Genomic DNA, 22,946 nt, shown 5'->3' with positions numbered 1-22,946 from the left:
TTTTTTACTTTTAATAGCCTACTAAAGTACATTTTTCTCATAATACTTATACTTTTACTTAAGGAGCTGTAATATATTTGTACAGTATTGATGTTATAACTCAAGTTAATATTTACATTTAATTTTACATTTCTTACACTTTCAATGTACATTTCAGATGGTTACTATAGTTGTTTATAATGTATGAAACGAACAGACTACAACTTTATACTCCATTTTCTTCAAATGTGGCAGTCATGGCACACATTGATGAAAGTTCCATAACCTTAGGAATCACAGGGTAACTTGTTCTGTGGTTCAAGCTGAATATTTGACCAAAGAAATTACATTTAGTGTAGTGGAAAACAGTTACGCATCAATACATAGAGCCCTAAAGAGTGTTATTCACTGTATCATCACTGTATCAAACATCTATATGTTGGCAAGAGGCCTCACTGCCAGAAAAAGGGACCCGCTTTAACTGTTGCAGTCCTTAAGAAGCACAACAAAACATCAATATTCGTTTCACAGCATTTAAGAATACTTTTGAAAGTACACTGTAATTGAGGCCACTGTTAATTATCTGTCCCTGTTATGCTGGGGTCACACATTGACAAGTTTATCAAAAACAAACTGCTGTGTTCTCTGAAACAACGTTTTGCCATTATTGTTGTCATTTTGAAGAGGGTTAATGGTATAATTCAGTTCTTGCAAATCTCTGTCATTTAATGGGGAAAATCCTCTTTGAGAGTTTGGTGAGGAGCGAAAAACTACCTCTGCTGTTGGGAGTTCTGGGTTGTGAAGACGAAGCAAATAAGTGTCCAGAGTAAAAAGCTGAACTGGTGTTCTATTTCCTTCAGATGACATAGAGTGATTGTTATATCCAGCTTTGAATTCCTCCAAAGTGCGGTTGATTCTGGGTAGAAAGACATAATGGAGACAAAATAGGTCTGTTGCATTTTCTAAGTCTAGGATACTCAGTGATTCCAGTTCATAAAAAATAGGTGCATAAACATGGCTGCAGTTTTTGTTCAAGTCTCGGTTGAAACGCTCAATCCTCTGGTTGTGCACAGAGCTTCCTGTTAAGACAGAGCCTTCACCCCTGCTCGCATGCATGTCCTCCCAGATCTGAGCGTTCTCTCCTCCATGATCAGTCCTGATGTGCAGTGGTCTACCAAACTGTCCAACAGCTGCGGTAAAGAGGTCTTTCACAGTTTCAGCTCGATTATTGTTGGAGCAGTGAAGAAACATCAACATCCTACTGTAGCTGTCTATTGCACCATGAACAACCAATTTCCACCTAATCAACTTATGATTTCCATCCACATGCCATATGAAATTTGGATGTGGGACAGAATATACTCGCCGAGCTATTGCTGTTCTTCTCCTGGCTAGGACACCAACTGGGTCCACCCTTCGCAGTGAATCTCTTAAACGTTGTCTTTGAACCACAATGTTTTGGGAGCGCAGATGCCCCATAAGCATCACTTCTCCAACATTTGGGTGTTCAGTTTTTATTTGTGACACTTTAAGATCCAATTGTTGATCACTGATGCTGATAAATTTTGATGTTGGGATATTATAGTCTTGCAATAACTTGTAGAAAGTTGGCCTCGAGATTGAAAGAATAGACGCAGCTTCAGTAAATGTGGTCTTCAGTGAAAGAACATGTTCAAGTTCCCCTTTAGAAATGTGATGCCTTCCTTGGTAGCCATCCTAGAACACAGCACAGAATATGACATTGAGCATGTTTCTATAACAAAGATGGGTCATTCAAGAGAGAGAATTCTAGACACTATAACAGATGAGCATTCACATCTACTCATTATCTTTCTGACTAAAGACAATATATAGATTGTACTGTATGTTAATTTAAGGAACGTTTAAATTAATAAAATGGACAATCAAAAGATAGTATCAACTCAAAAAAATATGAACATGAATATTAATGAATACTTACTGACTGACAGGTCACTGGGGCGAAGTCTGTTGCTGGTATAGATGTGGTCGCGCTGGTGCTGGAGCCCTGGGGAGTTTTAAAATAGAAATAAAATACCAAAGACGTTATTAACTTGTAACATGTTGGTGTTGTGTGTAATATGCCACCATGATCGGAATTAAAATCGAAATATTACACCACACAGATTAAAAACAAACAAACAGCTAGCTAGGTTACATGAGTATGAAAGTATACCGAGCGGTATGATGTCCCGGTGGAGGTGGCGGGTGTGGCTGCTCCAGGTGTATTGCTGGTGGAAGCCTGAAGAGACATTTACAAAATATTAGCGACATTTTCTTTAGTGTGTTTTAACGTTATTATGTCCAGCGGTCAAAGGAAACGAAACAAATGTGCTATGCATGATGTGCACTGATGCTAGTAGCAAATCTCTACTGTGCTAACGTTAGCTAGTTTAGTTAAGTTAGCCTTGGTAAGAACCTAATGCTATGCGAGTTGGAAAACAAACTTACCGAGTGTTGTGGAGGCTCTACGGCGGATACTGTCGCTGTCGATGCACTGCTAAAATTCTGTATTGCCGCCAGAACGGCCCGTCCAATGTTTTCAGCTAAATCGGACATGTCGACATGTTGGCAAGCAGCAAGGAGCATGGAGAAAGTGGCCGACAGTGGGTGGGTGGGGGCGGGGGTAGGATAGTGCTGGCCAAAACATCTCGATCGGTCCCTTGTGGCTGCCTGTAGTACAGGTCATAAGTCCCACACCCTCCATAGAAGGGACACTAACAACTCAAAGTACACGTCAAATAAAATTTCTCCAAACATGTTTCTTGTTATTTTAGGTAGTTATTATCACGCTAATGTATGTTCAAGTGTTCATTTCCCCCGATAAGTTGGTTTTAATTCGTTATTTGATTCTATAAACACAGTGTGACATCTCGAGCTTTTATTTTGGTACTTCCGGTGCCGACAGTGTGAATTTGCATATTAGCTAAATATTTAGTTTCACCCAGAACATTTAGATTTAACATTTAACATTTAGATTTAGATTTAATATTTAGATTTAACATTTAGATTTAGATTTAAATTTAATATTTAGATTTAACATTTAGATTTAGATTTAGATTTAATATTTAGATTTAACATTTAGATTTAAATTTAGATTTAATATTTAGATTTAACATTTAGATTTAGCATTTAGATTTAGCATTTAGATTTAGATTTAATATTTAGATTTAGATTTAGCATTTAGATTTAACATTTAGATTTAGATTTAATATTTAGATTTAACATTTAACATTTAGGTGCCACATTTAGTATTTAGATTTAACTATTTAATATATTTCTGAGTTAACAAATATTGCTGTAAATGTGGTAAAAGGTGACGTTAAATAATTCACAACACTTTTTTAAACATTGTTTGAAGCTAAATGTGGCAAAATGTTGATGTTATTTTCAGCGTGAGCCACTTTACAAACGGCACCCCATATAACACGCATAGCAAGATATGTCTCATACAAGCTGATATTTGCGCATTAGTTTCTGTTATGGGTAAGTAGCATTAGTTATTTAATACTGGCAGAACAACTGGTAGCTTCGTTATAACCTAATACGTGATGGCAAACTTAATGTTGTGATGTAAACACAGCCTTAGACATGGTTAGCTGTCGTTGGCTAACGCTGGTCGCTCACCAAGACACCTGCCCAGTTCTCCACTGGTTCTCCTCACACCACAGCTCTGTTTCTCTCCTGTGGCCGTTATTTCTCCTCACCCTGATCTGTTCCTGGTCTCTTGGACGCCTAGCAGGCTCATAATTATAAGACTGTGGGCCGTCATATGCATATGAATGTACATTTTCAACCTCTTCAGTCTCAAAACTAGTACTGGCATCCATGTTTATTAATAGGTTCGTTCGAGATGAGCCAGGCCTGCGCAGATTCGATCACCGGCGATCGGCGCACAGTTTTTAGAGCCAGGCGCTGCAGTTGCTCTCCACCGACTGCACCGCCTGGCTCTCACCTGATCTAACAGCTGATTGGTTCAGATGTCAACTCAACAAGATGACGTTTTAGATACAGAGTCTACTGTATATTAACACTGGACTTTTTAATTATTGAAGTATTTAGCAACACAGAGACTTGTGGTCAGTGGGATGTAAGGATTCTTAAAATAACATCAGATATGAAGCCCTGACTGTATCTGACTGAGCCTTAATGAAAGCTGTTGTCTTGTATTTTTTTTCCCTCTGAAAGTATTAACCTTATAGTCAAGCACTGTTTATTTAGCCTGTGTAGTTGAGGGGACAGGTCAAACTGATATGATGCTGATTTACAGGAGAGTTCATGTCAAATGGAAGATAAACCATAAACATAATAAACCATAAACATAAACTACAGATCACCTGTAAAGCATTTTAATAAATGAATCTATCATAATTAAAACAACTGGAGACTGAAAACAAACTGATATATGGGTCTGATCACTTTTTTAATGAATTGACATCATGCCAGACAGGATGTTAGTGTGTCTGTGACTTCCTGTACGGACTGAAGGCTGCTGGAAGCTGTCAGGAAATTGAAACTGTGGCCGCCTGCTCTCGTCTACTTTCCAGGCGAGGCACAGTTCATCTCGAACGAGCCTATTAATGTTACACTCAATCAAACTAACTAACTTCCGGTTAGTGGGTTTTAAGATGAGGAAGCAAAATTCTCTCACAAAAACGACCCCAAATGTCACTGTAGTGCCTATATGTTTTGTTTTGTTTTTTAAAATCAAGTTTCTACATCATTTTCCTTCACATTTATTCACCATGGTCTCCAACCTGCAAGTTGGGCTTTAAATAAGGATAAGGATATTTGAGCAAGAGGGTCAAAGTTCAAAGTGCAATGCTGACCAAGTAGTACGCCCCACCTGCATGCATCCTCCATGCAACAGTATGTACGTTGGGTACGTCCCATGTCCCTTAAAATTACTGCTAACCACCTAACCTAGCCACCTTACCTAACTGTTTAGTCTCTCCCACTTAGGAAAACATGCAAGGAGTCAGGAGTTAGGAGTGAGGAGCGAGGATTGCTGATTAAGGCCCAATCCCAAACCGGCCCCTATCCCCTCGCCCTATTCACTCCCCCTCTGTTTGTGCGGTCACGCTGAGCTTCGCCATACTAAGGGCCTTCCCAAACAATTATCGTTGAGTGCGAGTGGACTGCTCAGCCTTTAGATAGCGAGTGTGCATCAGTGCAGACTTCTGATGAGCCCAGCAGGAAGTGCAACATCACAATGGAGGAAACAACGTACAAATGTAAGAGTTCCGTCTTTCTACTTTGTAAAATATTTTAGATCAAACACACACATTTGTTTTCCTCACCCTGACTTTACAGTCTCAAACAAACTCACAGAATGTTTGGTGTCAAAAGATGAAAACCTCCACGTCCATATGCTTAAATAAACTATTTAAAACTGTCTAAAAAAAGTCCTCATCCCATTCTCATGATTTAAATAATAATAATAATAATAATAATAATAATAATAATAATAATAATTCTGTGTTCACAGGGACAGAAGAAAAGACAAAGCAGTTAATTGATCTACGGATTAAAAATGAGAGTCTCTTCACTAAAAAGAGGAATGGGATGGAGGTAAGATTGCCCAGATGAATTAATCTGTAAATGTGTAAACTGTGTCTAGAAAATATGAACAAGTTAATTACTTTGATTACACTGCACTGTATCTCTTATCTGACTTATCCAAGTTTATTTTTAATGTATCTCACTTTAATTAATATTTAAATATTTTTTTTTTTATAGCCTGTTGCTCTATTTTGCTTTCACAAAGCGTCTGTCGGTATCCATGGTTACATCTGCTTCCTTCTTCCGGTAGAGTGGCGAGGGCGTCCCATCTGTTTGGCTTCTCTTTCATACACTTCCCCTTAATCAAGAGTGCCCTGCACAGCTGCGAGTGTATCTTGATTTGGAGTGACACTCGGTAGTGAAGTGGTAGTGGGTAGGGAGTAGTTTGGGATTGAGCCTACGAGACATGAGACGGCCTTAAAGATGGCGGACCTCGAACGACTTCCGGTTCAAGTAAGGCGTTAGCAGTATAAAATGAAGGGACTTGGGGCGTATCCCCTGTCGTCAGTTACAACTGCAGCATGCACTGAAAGGAAAGAGAAAAAGAACGTGATTAGGAAGGCAGCTGTCAACATTTTTTTTAAAACATTTTTCTCATTTTGGCAGCCATGGGAGCATCGTCTTCCTATCGCGGAACGGGTGAGTCTCTTTTGTTGTTGTTCTCTTGAGACGTTATTTGACTGATGAAACTGACTGCACTGTTTGCACTGTAGTTGTGGGTTGCACACATTAAACATCATCAAAACATCACACCTGTTCCGTTTGTTTTGTCCTGCCGCTGGTCCCTTTTACCCAGACGGCTTAGAGGCGAGACAACTCTGCCCCCCCCCCATTCTGCAATTTTACCTTTTATAAAAAAAAAAATGGCGAGGCGGAATAATGGCGTAATATGCCCGCCTTGAACAGGTAGTGTTAAAGGGGCTATTGTTTTACCTCCTAATGATGTGTCAAGTGTAGCACTGACATACTTGCAAAGGTGAATGTTAAGAGGCATTCTTTTATATTGTGTACTCAATTTGCTATGTGACTGTTGTGTGACTGCTGTTTACTGAGGGGCAGTATTTTGTGTTCATCACAGTGAGGCGCAAGTCTACAGTATGCTGCGTCATCACATTTTTTTGTTTAGGCCATGCCATACAGGCTAAAGATTATTACTGCCTCCGTCAGATTATTCCCCGAGTTCAGTGCTGGTGAGACTGCGGATCTCAACAGTGAATAATGTTAGCTGGTTTGACTGCTGCAGAAATGATGTTGGCTCTGTGCTTGAAACCACCACATGCGCTCACAACCTTAAACCTGCAGCTGTGTGGCTGTAGTCATGGCCAGCTTGGCTACTCAGCACTATATAAAGTAATAGTGATTAGCTCCACCTTCACCAGCTGCAGCATTAAAGTGATATACACATCAATGCAACAATAATTTTAATTAAGTTATGTAATAGATATAATTTTGAAATGGTCCATTCTGCATAATGAGTACTTTTACTTTTGGTACTTTAAAGGAGCTATATGTAAGAAATATAAAGCAAATAGTCGTAAAATCCTCCTAATATGTCACAGAGACTAAGGAATAATGTTCATATAACATACTGATCTCATCGACAACAATAGTACAGCCAGAATATATAATATATAACAATAGAATTTAAAAAAAAAATTTACAGTCTGCAAATCATGTTTATGTTTTGAATTTGTGTTTTGGCCTGTTGCGCCACCCACCGCCGTCTACCAGTCACGCAGTCAGTAGAGTCTCAGCATCAGTTACAGTTACGACTGAGCTACAGCAGCACGGCAAGCAGCATTAGCAGGTCCCGGTACATAGCATTAGCAGCCGGCTCCTCCTCAGCTGTATCCCGGCAGCAGCGTCAGCAGTGTCCCGGTCCATAGCATTAGCAGCCGGCTCCTCCTCAGCTGTATCCTGGCAGCAGCGTTAGCAGCATGGCAAGCAGCATTAGCAGTGTCCCAGTCAAGCCCCAACCTCCGGGGGAGACGAGTGAGACCAATGTGGAAGTGCCAAAAACTGCAGTTCACTGACTGTCCACTTGAGGCTGGCTCCGGAAGTGAGTCAATTCCCATAGACCCCCGTGTTAAAATGCCCAACTTTAGAGCAGAAATAAACATGTTTACAGCCTGGTACAAAAAATGGTTTTGGTCTCTATAGTTAAGTTCCCCTTTCATGACAACTCTGGGGGTGAACTTTTTTCTAACTCTTCCGTTTAAATGTTATTAAGGTTTGAAATTGCGCATAATTAAGGGCGTGGTCACTTTGACTGACAGGTCGCACCATCACGGGTGGCTAACTAGCATGCTAACTAGCCGCTGGCTCTGCTGCAGAGCTGAGCCTCGACTCGGCCGTCTGCTCGGCGTCATCTCAGCCAATTCGTGCCCATGTTCAAGGCATTGAACCTGTACTCTCAGCCGTGTTTGCGCCTTCGGATAATTTTTCAGGCAAATATTGGAGTAATATGGCTTGCTGTTCGACTAATTATACCAACAGACCGTCCAAGAAGTCTGTGCTCCAGGTTTTCGGTAAGTGAAATTCTGAAATTCTAGTATTATTTTATTTATGTTTATATGTTAGCACTAATTAGCGGGTATCGGTGTCTGTGGTCACTATGGTCACCACCTAGCTTGTCAGCAGCGTGTATCGGTGTTTGCGGTCACCACCTAGCTTGTCAGCTTATTATTATATTATTAAGTCTTTATTTAATACATGTAAAATCACGTTGATACCGGAGGTCTCATTTTCAAATGCGACCTGTATCACAGCAGCAACATCCACATCAAGTTACAGAGCCACAGACAATATGATACAACACAAGCTTAGCTCGTTAACTAGCTAACCAGCCAGCTAACGGTTAGCCTTCGAGCAAGACGCCAGTCCGTGGATGTATCGAAGTCAGAGCCTGACAGAGAAGTGTTAGGATTTAGGCATTTAGGGGGAGAATATTTTGAACAAAAGGCTGAGGCTGTGTGAGGTTTGAAAATAAAGGTCCACCACGTTAGTTAGCTAACCTGTTGCAATGTTAACGTTGTCATATGAGCAGTGTAACGTTAACGTAACATTAAGGCTATACTTGTGTATGTGAATTAAAAAGTGGCGAACTGTGTGAAATTACAATAAGGTGTGTAACGTAATTGGGAAAAAAAACTAATGTGACATTTGACTGTCACATATAAAATATTAAGAAGATTAGTGTATGATATAGGCCTGTGCTTACACAACAATAGGTAATGCACAGACAGAATATGAGGACTGTGTTTTGCTAAAAAAAATTGATTATGATCTGTTAAACATTGAAGTAAGTTAAGTTGTATTGTTTGCATGTAATGGAGTCTGTTAAGTAGGTAACCTAACACATATATTACTTTTAATATCTATTTGTCTGTGTAAAGTTTTCCTCTAGGTGACCCAGACAGACTGGACCAGTGGACACTCAACACGAGGAGACAGAACTGGACTCCAAACAAGACTTCCCATCTGTGCAGTGAACACTTTGAGAGTCATCACTTCAGCACTGACTCCAGGATAAAGATACCTTTTTTCATACAGTACCTCACAAAGAGTCAAGAAACTTATTAGTTTGAAATGATGAATTATTGTCCATAATACATTTAAATGCATTACATAAATTACTAATTGTCATACATTACTAAGTACTCGATTAGGGCACAGCTTGCTCTGTACTATTCCTGATAAGGTGAAATTACTGACACACCAGTGCAGTTTAGTGTTCCCCTGATGCAAAAGGCCAAATGAAGATTTTATTAATCAAGGAACATGACATGTATTTACCAACTTTAACATTTTAGTGCCTTTTATGCAAAGACCCTTTATCAAAGTGAGAATTACTACCTTTTTCCCCACACACAGTCTGTGAAGAACCAATGGAAAAAATATTCTCATAATGAGACAGCCGAACATAGCATGATTCCACAGTGGCAGCTTTGGTAACAGTTCAGTTTCCTTTTGATAGCAACAATTATTTTAATGTGGATGAATTGCATACTGTACATTCATACTCCAGTTGTCTTGATAGTACAGTTAAATTTAAAATCACATTCAAATATAAAGTTGAATATCTACAGAACTTAAACACAAAACTATTTTATGAATGACAGCCACTTACTCAGCAATAAGATCATTTTGGTGGTGAGTGGGCTTTTAACCAAGACAGGCTGTAGTCAATGTTTTCTACCTGTGTTTTTAACCTATTATCTTTCTCTCATGTAGGACACTTGTGGAAAGTTACAACGCCTCGACCAATGTGATATTTACTCCACAGTAAAGAGGTTGTTTAACAAGAAATTGAGATTTTGCAAATTATGACACTGGGTCCTAATCCATAGGTTTTATAATTACTGTTATAAATCTTTTCATTTATTTCATGTGTACTTTTTGTAACATTTTAAAATGGATGTTTTCATGAATGCAAGCTTTGACTTAATTTTGTTAAACTGTTTGTGAAATGGTTCGAATTTTTGTGATATAAAGTGGATCAGACAAAATTTACTTTAGAGTAAAAGCAATTTTTTTGAAAGCTGTCTTTCATCAGTTTTCTGTGATGATTGGAAATATAGTGGTGATTTAAACCTTTAACAAAATATAATAGTTATTAATGGCATCTTAATGTTTTCATTTATGTCTTAACATTTACCCAAGTTTGCATTTGTCTTAGCAGAATGTAAAAAAAAAAAATGAAAAGCTGATGTTATGTGCTGGTTTTGTTTGGACATTTCTTTAAGACAAATGAAGAAAATTCACTGAGAAAGTCTCCTCCTTTTGTGAAAAACAAGGAAATATGTGCACACTGAATAGTTTTAAGTCCCGTAGGAGGTATTATTTATTTGTGAGGTTGTGACATATGAGAAGGTTCTGTGGGTATTGCTCGGTATTGAGACTTATATAGTGAGGCTAAAAAAAACCAGCAACACATAATTGGCTGATTATCTTTCTGCTTGCCTCACTATAAAAACGTCACAGTACCTTTGCCTGAGGAAGACCCTCTCAGAGTTGGCAACATAGCGAACAAGTGATACCTCCTTGGGGGCTTCAAAACTATTGTGTCCAGCTAATTCTTTGTTTTTCACTTTGAGCCCTTTTATCCAGTCACATTCTTCTGTGTTAAAACTAGACTTCTAACAGAGCAGCAAACAAAGGTTACTCTTCAAAATCTTCTCAGGCTCTGCTGCTGGGTGTAAGATGCTTAGTTATCTTCAAGTACAAAGTTAAAATAATCAGGCCCACACAGAAATGGACAGCTTAATTTTTTGTCAGTGACAATGTTAAACATTAATGCTTAATGTTTTGTCTGTAGTATATGATTTGTTTGTCCTTTCAATTGACAGATTTGATTGTGAAATACAACATTCAGTCAGTAACAAAGACAAAAGGAGTGCAAATGTAAATAGAATTTATTGAAATTTTAAACAAGTTATAGATGAATATCAAAAACTCAACATTAGCCATGACAGCCTGGGCTATGATCAGGCCTAACAAAATGTGTCCTAAAGGCCAAATTCAAAAGCAGTAACACTGCCAACTGTAAGCAGTTCACTGCGTTTGGAGGTGGTCTTTAAGACAATTAACTAATTTACTTAAAAACATATAATTTCCCCTAGGTGTGAGATGAATGTGTCTGATGTGAGGGTGCTCAATTATGGCACCATTTAAACTATGAACAAATGTAGCCATAACACACATTTCCTGGCCTTATCAATCTTTGCTGGATTGCCACCAGCCTCCCACCTGCACGTTTGGGCCAATGAAGAAAATATTATCTTAATGCCAGGATGCTGGAGGTGAAGCTGGTGCAGGTCCTCCTTCATCATGCTGACCAGCTTGACACTGCTGACCATCCCCATGTCATTGCCGCCACAGTGGATGATGAGGACATCTGGTGCTGCTCTTCCTCGCAGGGAGTGGGAGAAGAAGGAGAGAAAGCCTCCCCACTGCAGTCCACCCCAGCCAAACCAGCAGACATGGACGCCCGGCATGCTGAGGGTGCCTCCCAAGGTCTCTGCAGCTCTCTGGACATCACGCCAGACATAGCTGTCACCAATGATCCACACTGTGTATATGAAAGTAAAATGAGTGTAATAAATTATTAGCGTTATATATTAAAAAAAAAAGTTGAAGCGTTTTTTTTTTTTTAAGATAACAGCTGAATCATTGTTTCAAAGTTTGTTGTATAACGTTAGTTTCAGCTAAACTCAACTTACCTCAAGTTTCATGAGGGAGCTGGCACCAAGGGAGCAGCCAACACCACAGGGCTAGCCAAAGTAGCGTAGCTTCTTAGCCTCGTAGCTTCTTAGCCTAGCTTGTTAGCCTTAGCTAACTTAGCAGCGCCGAGCGAGGTGGGCGTGTTTAGGCAACCAGGCTTCCTTTGGCCCACCTCTTTGCCCATTTTTGATTGTCTGGGAGTTGGGCGGAGTCAGGCACTGCCAAGATGGCGACGTCCAGAGCGGAGTATTTTGAGCTTCAAATCCACTCTTCAGAAACGGACGGATGACGTCACGGTGACTACGTCCATTATTTTATACAGTCTTTGGTCCCAGTACAATGCAATAGCAGCCGGCTCCACCTCAGCTGTATCCCGGGAGCAGCGTTAGCAGTGTCCTGGTACATAGCATTAGCAGCCGGCTCCTCCTCAGCTGTATCCCGGCAGCAGCGTTAGCAGTGTCCCGGTACATAGCATTAGCAGCCGGCTCCTCCTCAGCTGTATCCTGGCAGCAGCGTTAGCAGCATGGCAAGCAGCATTAGCAGTGTCCCGGTACATAGCATTAGCAGCCAGCTCCTCCTCCGCTGTATCTTGGCAGCAGTGTTAGCAACAGAGAAGCCGGACTTACCCGAACGGTCTGCTGGAAAACCGAAGATCAAGGACGCGGCGACGCAGCCCTGCCACGGCAACTGCCCGTGGGCAAACAAATCAGTCTCCAGCGTGCAGCGGTCCAGCAACCTCAAATCTGTAGGGGAGGGGGGGCGGACACGACTCGCGGCAGTATTTTGAATTTGAGTGCAGTAACCGTTTTGGCCACATTCTTAAATACTGCGCCTTTAACTATATATTGATGGTAATAATTTTGTACTTTTACTTAAGTAAGATTTTTGATGCAACTTTGTATCGTTGCAGCGTGGGTGCTATATGCAAATGAGCAGTATTTGATTTCCCTTGCATTTTGTTGGCACCCAGAGCTACCCACTCGTTTGCCGCCAAAAGTCCGCCAGGTGACACAAAATGTTTAAAATTCCTTCTGTTTTCCTTTGCTGTTCTTTCAAAGGCTGTAATTTTTTTAAAGAAATGAGTCTTATTAGAAGAAATTAACAGAAGAAGCTCACCTCATAAATGTCTAACAACCAAGTTAAAGTATTAATTTTCTTTGAGCTTTTACATAAATATTACCAAGCTAAAGTTTTTTTTTTTTTTTTTTTTTTTTTTTTTTTTAAAGTTTAATGTTGGCTCTTTTGTTGCTTGAGGGTTGTTAGTACCTTTCACTTACATTGGAGCTGCTCTCATGTAGGATACCTTATGTTTGGTGTGATATTAGTGTTTTCATTGTTGATCATATCCTTCCTGAATTTGTTTTGTGCTCATCATATTTATAAGAGCAAAGGTACTAAAGTCAAGCCCTGCTGAAAATTGTTCTTAAAAGAAACCCAACAATATATGAAAACGCTTCTTATTTCAGACAACGTGAACGCAGTTATGTCATGCCCTCAGCATTGTACTGCATGGTCTCCAGTTACCTTCACCATGCATTATAGTATTATTATTGCCACAATAATTTTTTTTTTTTTCAACATTATAAGATACAGCCTCTTTTCATTCATACAATGTTTGTAAATATAAAGGCCTGCTGCATTATCACAAAAACAACAACAACAACAAACATACTTAAACGCAAACAAACAAAAAAAACAAACAGTTATGCTCCTGTTCAAGCCAGTAAAAATCTCCAAATGTCATGTCTCAAAATAGTACTCATAAAATGGAGTATATTAATTGTGACATATGTTAAATCCAGATGTCTAGAAAAAAAATTGCAAAACAGAATGATTTGAAAATAAATTATAAACTTGAAAACTGCATCGTCCATCGAACCTACTCACTCACCTCACCTGTTAAATCTAAATCCTTTACAACATCTATGAAGGGTCCCCATATAAATTCAAACGTATGCTGTTTGGCCTTTAATATGTAAGTTATTCTCTCTAATGGGAGACTTGATAACATCTGCTTTGTCCACTGAGTAATCCTTGGTCTATAAATCCCTTTCCATAATAATGCAATACATTTTTTTGCATTGAGCTAGCTGAGATCTATAATTGCTCGTTCATATACTGTAAAAGTTTAGGATCCAGAAAAATTTGTTTTGATTTGTTGTTTTTAAATTTATATCTTAAGTCTATTTTTTTTTTAAATCGATTATCTTTTCTCTTTCTCCTTTTGATTTTATTTATATGTTATTATTTCTACTTTTTTGTTTCTGTTGTATTTTTCACTTTTTTTGGGCTCTGCTTGATATCCCCTGGCATCTTCATGTTCTGAATTCTTATTAAATTTGTTTGTTGCCTGAAAAATGTTGTAGGAAAAAAAAAATCTTAACACAGTTTTGTGATGCACTTCAGTGCCCCATAGGTTAAGGTGCTATCTTGATTTGCAAAATCCCTGGTTTCAGTCCGACCAGGGACCTTTGTTGAAGGGTCTATTATGGGAAATGAAAAGTTTTTGAATTTAACATTAGGCTAAATGTTTGTACATAGATGCAGTTTTTTAACTCCAAAATTCAAAATTCACAGTTTGAAAATATTAGCCTACCTTTGTTCTTTCAAAAGTATGTTTAGTATTTTGCAGTGAATCCAATAAATCAACAATGAGTAATTTATCTTTGACTTTTTCTGCAGGGGAGATCTTTTTGAGAAAAAGCAGAGCTGAGCTGATCCATGGTGTGAGCAACGTTGAACCAATTTTGGATGAGCTCCTCACCAAGGGAGTCATTCAGCAGGACAGTTATGATAAAATCAGCGCTCTCCCAACCTCGGCGGAGAAGATGAAGGAACTCCTCGATGGTCATCTGAAAACTGCTGGACACAAAGAAATCTTTTCCAGCATCATTGAGAGACTGGAGTCGCATCATCTCACGGAGGAGACGTCACCGTAAATTCACAGGCTTTTACTTTGGACTTTCTTTATTTGCAATTGATACTTTGTGTGCATAGATTTTTTTTCAGATGTGTAGCACTGCCGTCTCTGCCTTGATCAGTGACGCTAATCTCTATACTTAAAATGAGTAAATGAATAAATAAAATGTATGTTTCCGTAAGCCAGCTGGAGAAACAGACTGCAAGGGCCATCAGTAAACATAGTCAATTATCCTTTATCATTTCAGACTTGATGCACAGCGTGGGATTATTGACCCAGAACCAGTCCATGTGAGTAGATCCTCAGCTGTCTAAAGCATCCTTTTTGCCCTCTGCAGCAGGTTGTTTGTGCTTTGCATCTACTTTTATTTTAATTTTGACATGCATGGATTGATGATTACAATCAAGAGTCAACATTTCAAATATCAATATATAAATACAATATTAAGACTCTGTTTCTGCATTGCCTGTTTTTCACCTCAAATGTTTTCAGGAACATATTTGAATGTACTGTTTAGCTGTAAAATGAGAGAGCTGGTCCGCCTAGTGGGCGGTGCTTGTGACTGCAGTTGACTATTTCCACCATAGTGGTCAGGTCATAAACTTTTATTTTACAGCTAAACAGTACACTAAAATATGTTTATGAAAATAGGGAGTAACAGAATCTTGATTCAGATTTGATCAGCACTGTCAAGTTTGACAGTTTGACTGCAGTTCATGAAGTGATTGACAAAATTGACAGCTACGTTAGAGACTCCAGGTGCCCAGTAGCTCAGTAGGTAGAGCAGGTGTCCCATGTACAATGACAATGTCCCTGCTGCAACCCTTTGCTGCATGTCATCCTCCCTCTCCCCTCTTCACAATTATCCTGGCCTGTCCAATACAGACAGACCCCAAAATATCTTTAAAAAAAAAAGACACTCCTTGGGTCTGATTTGTTGTTTTTGGTGCACTGTGGTAGATTGTAGCAAATGCCACCAGAGGCAATAGGAGGAGGAGGGACATAATCTTTTCACAGACTATCTGTCTCTAATACTTCGTATATGTTGTGACAGTTTCAGCCAATGTGACAACAATCTTTTCATGAAGTTACCTCCTATAGTTTTAGAGTCGTATGTGACACTCAGAGCATATCTGTGATTCAGGGTATTTTTTTTTTTTAAATTTATTTATTTGATTAGGACAATACACATTAATCAACATATCAGCAAGAAGCATCAATATAAATATGCCGGAGTTAGCACAGTTGCTAAATTGCATCCGTTGTCCTAAGGCAGATGTCATAAAAAAACATACAGACAATACACCATGACAAATGGATAAAACATGTAGAAATCTTACACAAAAAATAAGTCCCGATTCACATAAAGGTTAAAAGTCCATACACAAAATAGACAAGACAAAGAGGTTACCCATGAGAGCAGGTCTGGCTTGTTTTCAACCACTGTTTAAGGGTCTTTTTAAAGGTGGTGTAATTGTCACAGTTTCTAATATGAGCTGGCAGTGTGTTCCAAGACTGTTCCTCTGATGGACACCACCATTTGGCCAAATTTAGTCCTGCGCCGTTGTACATCACAGTCTCCTCTAGTCAGTGCTCTGGTGTTTACTCTTGAAGACTTTTTCTTGAAGAAGTCCTGTAATAGTGAAGGGGCTAGTCCATTCAAAACCTTAAAGATGAGACAGACATCCAAAAACAACCAGTGGCTATCAAAGTCCAAGATTTTGTACTTATTAATAATTTTACAAGAATGGTAATGTGTAGGTTTTTTGTCAAGAGTTTTAAGTGTTCTCTTGAAGAGAGACTAGGTTGGTTTTAAAGTACTCTCTGATGTATGTGACCATGTTGTATAACAGTAGGAAATGTGAGTAAATATCATTGCATGCATAGATCTTCGCTGACTCCATAGTCAGGAAAGGTCTTATATGTTTGAGATTTGATAAGTTAAATTTAATTTGTGACTTTTTTAACATGTTGCTTAAAATTAAGATTAGAATCGAAGATTACCCCTAGGTACTTAAAGTGTTCAACCACATCAAGTCTCTCTCCACCCACCATGACTGATGGTTGCTGTCCCTCTGTTGGCTGTCGGGAGAAAAACATACAGACTGTTTTGTCTGTCTTCACACAGCTGTGCTAACAACAGCAACAGTGCTGACAGAGCCACCTGTGTTAACATGAGGTTGGGAGGGTACCAGAGGGTGGGCATTACGCTTTGGCGACTACAGCGTCCCACCAGCGTGGTTCAGGATGGCATTGTCAGTGGTAAATGCTCTATGAGTGTTGTGCAGTGGCAGATTAGCTAGCTGGCATGATAAACACACAGGGCCCAACATGCATTAACAACAACCACAGCAGGACCATCGACCACAACAAAATACAGAGAAGCTCGAATAACAGCACACTGAGTGAGCGTGACTTCATTCTCTGCTCAGGACGTCATTACTCTTTAAAATCTTTACACAGCAAATAGTTGATTGCAGCTACATTAATGCTCTGAATGTCACATACAGAACCTTTCAAGACTCTTTTCATCTCACCACAACAAAAGTATCAGCTGTACTACTGTTTAGAATATACTGTGAATCTACAGTAAGTTATTACTTTAACCTGTTTCAGATGTCACACAATGATCCTCTTTTGAGTGTGGGGGCAACCGGAAGTGATCTGTTGCCTGAGCATGACTGGATTAAACTTGAGCCTGAAGTGAACTGTGTGGATGCAGACGATGCTCCAATTTACAGGTAAAAAAATGTCTTCAAATACTTTGGCACAGCAAACACATTTTCACAGAAGGAAAACTACGATCTTTTTCGGTGTTTTATGTTAATGCCAATACATAATTACAATTATTGTGGTATTGTTACATTTCACAGCAAATTAAAACAAGGCAGATTTTGTTTTCTGTTTACATTAACGATATTTCTGATCTTACAATATTCTAGCACAAAGGAGACCCAAACTTACAATACTTGTTCTCCCTTTCATGAATTAGCCTGCAGTCTGAAGCAGGTGCCTTTGAATGCAGTGTGTCTGGCTTGCGCTGGGTTTGTAAGGAAAAGGTCAGCTTCAAGTACCAGTTTTGCTCTTGGGAGGGGCACGCAGACAGACTGGAAACCAAGCAGTACATCCCCGGAGGTCCCCTACTGGACATTACAGTCATTGCTGGAAAATTAGATGAAGCACATTTGCCACACTGGATCTGCACAGGTAAGCAACATCATATGATAATAACAAGATGTAACAACCTCAGTAATGTTTGATGTATGTCTTTCAAAACCTTTATACACGTGTGTTTTGTGCAGAAGACAACCCTACAGTTTTAGACAAGTTTGCAGTCGTCCACATAGATACATGTGGAGACATTGTGGAACAAGTGTCTGAGGTCACATCATCCCATGTCAAGTTGTCTCAGCCAGCTTTCTCTCCAAGAGGAGTCCTGATGAGAGCCGGCTTCTCCGTGAGAATTCACTGTAAAGTGTTAATATACAAGACCACCAAAACATTCCTCACACTGCATGTCTATGTGATCCCTTGTGATCCGGCTCTAGAAGAGGTGATTACATATCTTACTGGCACCATGTTGATTCACACTTCAAAACACAGGCAGCAATGTTGGCTGCTGTAACCTTGAAGCATCTTTGTGCTGACAATGTCTTTTTCTTCCCACAGAAAATACAGAACAAGGAATTATCCAGTGGATGCAAAGTGATCCAAAAACCATACCCAGAAAAATCCCTGAAAATGCGTGACTATTTCATCCTCACAGCTGATATGGTCACTGCAGAAATTTACCCCAAGGTAAAGTTTGGACTGTATTTACTTATTGATTTAATTGTGGTCCAGAAATAAATAAAATGGACTAATAGGAAGCTAAAGCCAGGAGATAGTTAGCTTAGCGTAGCATAAAGACTGAAAACAGGAGGAAACTGCTAGCCTGGCTCTGTCCAAAGGTTACAGAATCTGCTGACCAGCACCTTCTAAAGCTAACTAACAGTCTGTATTATCTCTCGTAAATGACAACTTGTTAAATACACTGTGTTTTATTTAAGGATGAAACTCATGGACAAACATAAGGATTAACACGGTCATGCTAGCTGCTTCCCCTTGCTTTCAGTGTTTAAGCTAAGCTAACTGTGTTCTGATTTACCAGCCAGATCAAGCATGTTTTCCAAAAGGTCAACATTTTCTTAAAGATATTGTTAATCCCGGCTCTTAGGCTGGAACAATGATCGGAAATGAGACGAGTGAACAAATACTTATAAGAGCTCATTTATTTACAAAAATAAATACAATAAGTAACCGATCAGTGAAAACGAGGAGGGAGGCTCTGTTGGTAGATGGTGAGCCTCTATATCATGGCCAGGCCCTGATGTGGCTCATGAGGTTAATGATGACCCTCTTCCTTGACCCGCATCCTGAAACAGAAAAACAGCCAGGAAAACAGGCACACTGAGCAGAGCAGAGGCGTCATCATGTCCTGTCATTGCATTGTTTTGGTAAAATACAGCCCCTGTGGCTTGCCACCTGAAGATATCAGCAAGTGTGCAACTTCTCACATTTTAAAAATTGACCTCAGCACAAAATCTAACTCTGCTCCTTTCCCTTTTATATATTTCTGTCACAGAAATTAAAGCTCATATATGAATGGTGTGACCCAAACTTCTTCGAAGTGTTCATTGTCGATCTTGACAGTAATTTCGAGCTCGGACTCAGACACGAAACAAGTGGACAAGTGTGGACCTGTGCAATTCGAAAAGGTCAGTGGTGATGAAATGATATTCTGTGATGTGTGTATTTACGGCACCTGTATATTGTTCTTGTTTAGCTAAAATGGCTTAAATTAAGTGTCTTGTGTTGTGAATGCAGAACATAAAATTTACATATTGTTTATCTGGATTTTATTTCAGATGACTATCAAAACACTGGTGATGTTCAGGTGATGTATGGTAAGACATAATATATGATGAGTACTCAGTAGAAATACACATGTATGAAATATAAGGAAGGCAACGAGCACTAACAAATCAGAAAAAGAGTAGGGTGGGTCATGCCTTTGTCATTCTTGGAAAAAAATTGGCGTCCCAAATTAGGGCTGCAACTAACGATTATTTTCATTGGCGACTAATCTGCCGATTATTTCTTCGATTAGTCAACTAATCATTTTATCAAACAATGTGTTAAAATGTTGAAAAATGTCGGTCTGTCTCTCCCAAACCCCCAAATTATTGTCATTTAATGTCTTGTTTCGTACTCACGCCAAAGGGTTTTAGTTCACCGTCATGGGAGAGTGTGTAAAGCTGCCAATATTTGAGTGTAAGAAGCTGCAACAAGAGTATTTTGGAGTACTTTTATAGTACTTTTCTATGAAAAATGACTCCAACGGATTAGTCGACTGCTAAAATAGTCACAGATTATTTTAATAGTCGATTAGTCATCAATTAGTCGACTAATCATTGCAGCCCTTTCCCAAATAGCATTTTTTTGGGCTTTGGTAGTAATCAACAGGGAATATTTGAAACTTGGACTGGGGTGGAGGTGGGTGGTTATAACAACAGGCTCCAAATTTGAGATGATGTCTGACAAAGGGCTGTAAAACAGAAGTGCAGAAACAGTACACTAGCTCCACAAATGTAGGATTTGAGATCATAAGATTTAGCCTGTCTGTTACGCAGGTTAGACGCAGGGCTGAAGGAACATCTCCACAGCTGCTCTCCTGGCAAATGTTCAGTGTGTCTGCCCCTTAGCACAAGCTACCACAGCAGCAGCGGCTAACATCCAATACTGAGCTGTTAAACAGTCCCAACAAACTCACACCAACACTGAAATGGCTCATCTCTGCCGTTAAAGCTGTTAATAATCGTTAACACTAGGGCCCGCACACATCCTGTGTTTCTTTGCCCCCTTGAATATAATGTCAATGGAGACACGTGGAAGGTGCACTCAAAAGGGAGAGTGATGCTGACACAGCACACAGGCATTCTCAAGTGTCTGTTTTTCAGGGCGTAATGGCTGCACCCTAAGATAAAAAACGTTCCACCTTTGGAACCAGCAACACACACCCAGTGATGTGATGAGGAACAACCAATCACAGCTGTTAGATAGTGTCCCTTTCTTCCCTAAATATTGGTTTATGATTCATATGGAGAAGCAGTTGGTATATTTATTTATTTATTTTTTTATTTTATCAAGGCTACCCATATAACGGAAACAGCATTTTAGGCCTCAGAGACATTTAAAAAACAATGCCTGTAAGAAGATCAGCTACGAACTCTGGATCTCTGTGTATGGTCGCTTAGCAACTTCAGGTGAAGTTGGCACAGAGTGGCCACAAGAGTAGCAAGCAGTGATCGACATCGGGTTTTCTAGGTGGTTAAAAACACTGCATGTACCCAAGCCCTTAGCCATGTGATGGTAACAGTTAGCCCAACTGTCCCCGGTGCAGAGCTCTTGTGATAAAGACAGAGAGGGAGCAGGGCAAGGAGGAGCTGCGTGAATTAATATGCTGTGTGTAGCTCTACAATGAAACAACAATTTACCCATTTGAAATAGTAAACAAACAGAAAATATAAAATAGAATAGTGGCAGTCAATATTGATAAAGTAGTGGACCATCACAAATAAATCAATGTATGGGAAACCCTGTGATTTATTTTTATTTATAATTTTCTTTTTGTCGTTCCTCAGAAAAAAAGGGGAAAAAATCCCAAAATTGGAAACTGAATACCCACCAGATAAGTGAAAATCTGAACAATCCAATATTTAGGTCCAACCCCTTTTTTTTTTTTTTTTTTTTTTTTTTCCTTTTCCCACTTTTTTCCTCTAGACAAGGAGCTTGCCAGACTGAGGCCTAAACTTGTGGAGAGGGTGTCCAGAGAGCTTATCAACCAGCTGCTGGATGATCTGTTGGAGGATGGTGTCTTGAATGACGGGGAGACAGACTCGATACTTCAGGAGTACAGTACCAGTGCAAACAGGGCACGCCGCCTCATCGACATGATACGGAAGAAAGGATGCAAAGCCAGCAGGAAGTTGTTAACTCACCTTCAAAGCAGAGACCCTATGCTTTGGGCTGAGCTGGGGCTGCCCTCTGGCCCACCTCTGTAGTCAGGTAAGGTCTGTCTCAGCAGGGCTGGCCAACGTTCATGAGTGAGGGAGGCCTTGATCTTATTCAGGGGATATATTGGCAGAAATGGAATCTAATTCATAGAGTATAATCACCTGAAAATAGGTTGTGTTTTCATTGCCTGAATGAGCCATTTATATCTACATACAGAGTAGGTCCTCTTCCACAGAGTTGTCCATGTTGTTCTCCAGTCGCCCAGAACAGAGAAACCAAACACAGGCTCTCGTCAGGGCCATTGTGTGTTTGTGTTGGCCATTGTAGTTCTCCTACACACAACTAAGTGGTGAACACAGTGGAGCATTAAGCTTAAAACATATTTAAAAAGAGAGTATAATACTAACGCTGGATTTATTTCTTGTGTGGACTGAAACTGCGTCTGCTGATCATGTGTAAATGTAGATGATAAACAAAATTATATTATTCACATGAACAAAAAGGTAGGGCACTGTTTTTTTTTGTTAATTAAGGTCAAATTTGGATATTTACTGATGGGTCATTAAGTTTTGTCTTTACTATGTGTGGAAAAATGTCTGTGAATGAAAAGATAATTCATGTTGTTTCTGGTATTTGTATGAATCTTACCTGAAAGGTGAAGGAAAATAAAGTGGCTGCTAGTCTGTGCTTAAAATCTTCTATCTTCTATTGTGTCAACATGCTGACTGTGTTGTTGTCTCTCACTGATACGGCCCAGAGTAAGCAGATAAAAAGAAGCAGAATGGTGAAAGTTGTCATATTGAGGTGTGTTAACATTCCACCTTAAACATTGCTGGTACTACTGGTAGCCTCTGAGCTGCACAGTGAATTGTATTATTTTTTCTCAGTCTGAAGCTAACTGTTAACTAGTTAAGATGAAAAGGCAGCAAAACAATTTTTCATTTTTTCAAACTGCTTAACAGGTCAAAGTTTATGAAGATGCAACGTTAGTTAAACGATGATGTGTGGTGGAACTTTTGTCTTCTTATGCATACGCTTACATTGTTTCATTCTTCCTATGTGTTTGTAAGTGTGTGACCTTTGCATTCCCCTTTTGTAGACATCAGTCGTTACTTGACATCATCAAGAGATTTGCATTCACTGTAATCTCATCTTCAAAGACAGTCCATTGACTGTCTAACAGATACAG

The 22,946-nt window shown here is 39.4% G+C and overlaps 2 protein-coding genes across 2 annotated transcripts; one reads left to right on the top strand and one right to left on the bottom strand.

Annotated features, from left to right (window-relative positions):
- LOC125894659 (uncharacterized) lies at positions 1-2,613 on the bottom strand. Its single transcript, XM_049586218.1, has 4 exons — positions 2,449-2,613; positions 2,174-2,239; positions 1,940-2,005; positions 1-1,695 (listed from the first exon to the last, which is right to left on the bottom strand). Exons 1-4 carry the CDS (start codon positions 2,584-2,586, stop codon positions 583-585), a joined length of 1,383 nt encoding a protein of 460 aa, XP_049442175.1. The 5' UTR covers positions 2,587-2,613; the 3' UTR covers positions 1-582.
- A 2,940-nt stretch (positions 2,614-5,553) lies between these two features.
- On the top strand, positions 5,554-22,435 carry LOC125894657 (NACHT, LRR and PYD domains-containing protein 1 homolog). The gene is made up of 11 exons (XM_049586217.1): positions 5,554-5,568; positions 6,166-6,198; positions 14,464-14,716; positions 14,949-14,991; positions 17,318-17,442; positions 17,694-17,908; positions 18,004-18,254; positions 18,371-18,499; positions 19,326-19,458; positions 19,609-19,647; positions 21,524-22,435. The coding sequence occupies exons 2-11, from the start codon at positions 6,168-6,170 to the stop codon at positions 21,802-21,804; spliced, it is 1,500 nt and encodes a 499-aa protein (XP_049442174.1). The 5' UTR covers positions 5,554-5,568; positions 6,166-6,167; the 3' UTR covers positions 21,805-22,435.
- Positions 22,436-22,946: the final 511 nt, after the last annotated feature.

Source organism: Epinephelus fuscoguttatus, linkage group LG9 (assembly GCF_011397635.1).
Source record: "Epinephelus fuscoguttatus linkage group LG9, E.fuscoguttatus.final_Chr_v1".
In the NCBI taxonomy this organism is placed as follows: Eukaryota; Metazoa; Chordata; class Actinopteri; order Perciformes; family Serranidae; genus Epinephelus; species Epinephelus fuscoguttatus.
This window is presented reverse-complemented; position numbering and strand designations above follow the sequence as displayed.

Excerpts from the sequence above, each read along its gene's own strand:
- LOC125894659 (XM_049586218.1), bottom strand. The coding sequence starts at position 2,586 with ATGCTCCTTGCTGCTTGCCAACATGTCGACATGTCCGATTTAGCTGAA. Across the intron at positions 2,240-2,448 it reads TAGAGCCTCCACAACACTCG|GCTTCCACCAGCAATACACC; the intron begins GTAAGTTTGTTT and ends ATGTCTCTTCAG. Across the intron at positions 2,006-2,173 it reads CCGGGACATCATACCGCTCG|GGCTCCAGCACCAGCGCGAC; the intron begins GTATACTTTCAT and ends AAAACTCCCCAG.
- LOC125894657 (XM_049586217.1), top strand. The coding sequence starts at position 6,168 with ATGGGAGCATCGTCTTCCTATCGCGGAACGG. Across the intron at positions 18,255-18,370 it reads GTGATCCGGCTCTAGAAGAG|AAAATACAGAACAAGGAATT; the intron begins GTGATTACATAT and ends TTCTTCCCACAG. Across the intron at positions 19,459-19,608 it reads GACCTGTGCAATTCGAAAAG|ATGACTATCAAAACACTGGT; the intron begins GTCAGTGGTGAT and ends ATTTTATTTCAG.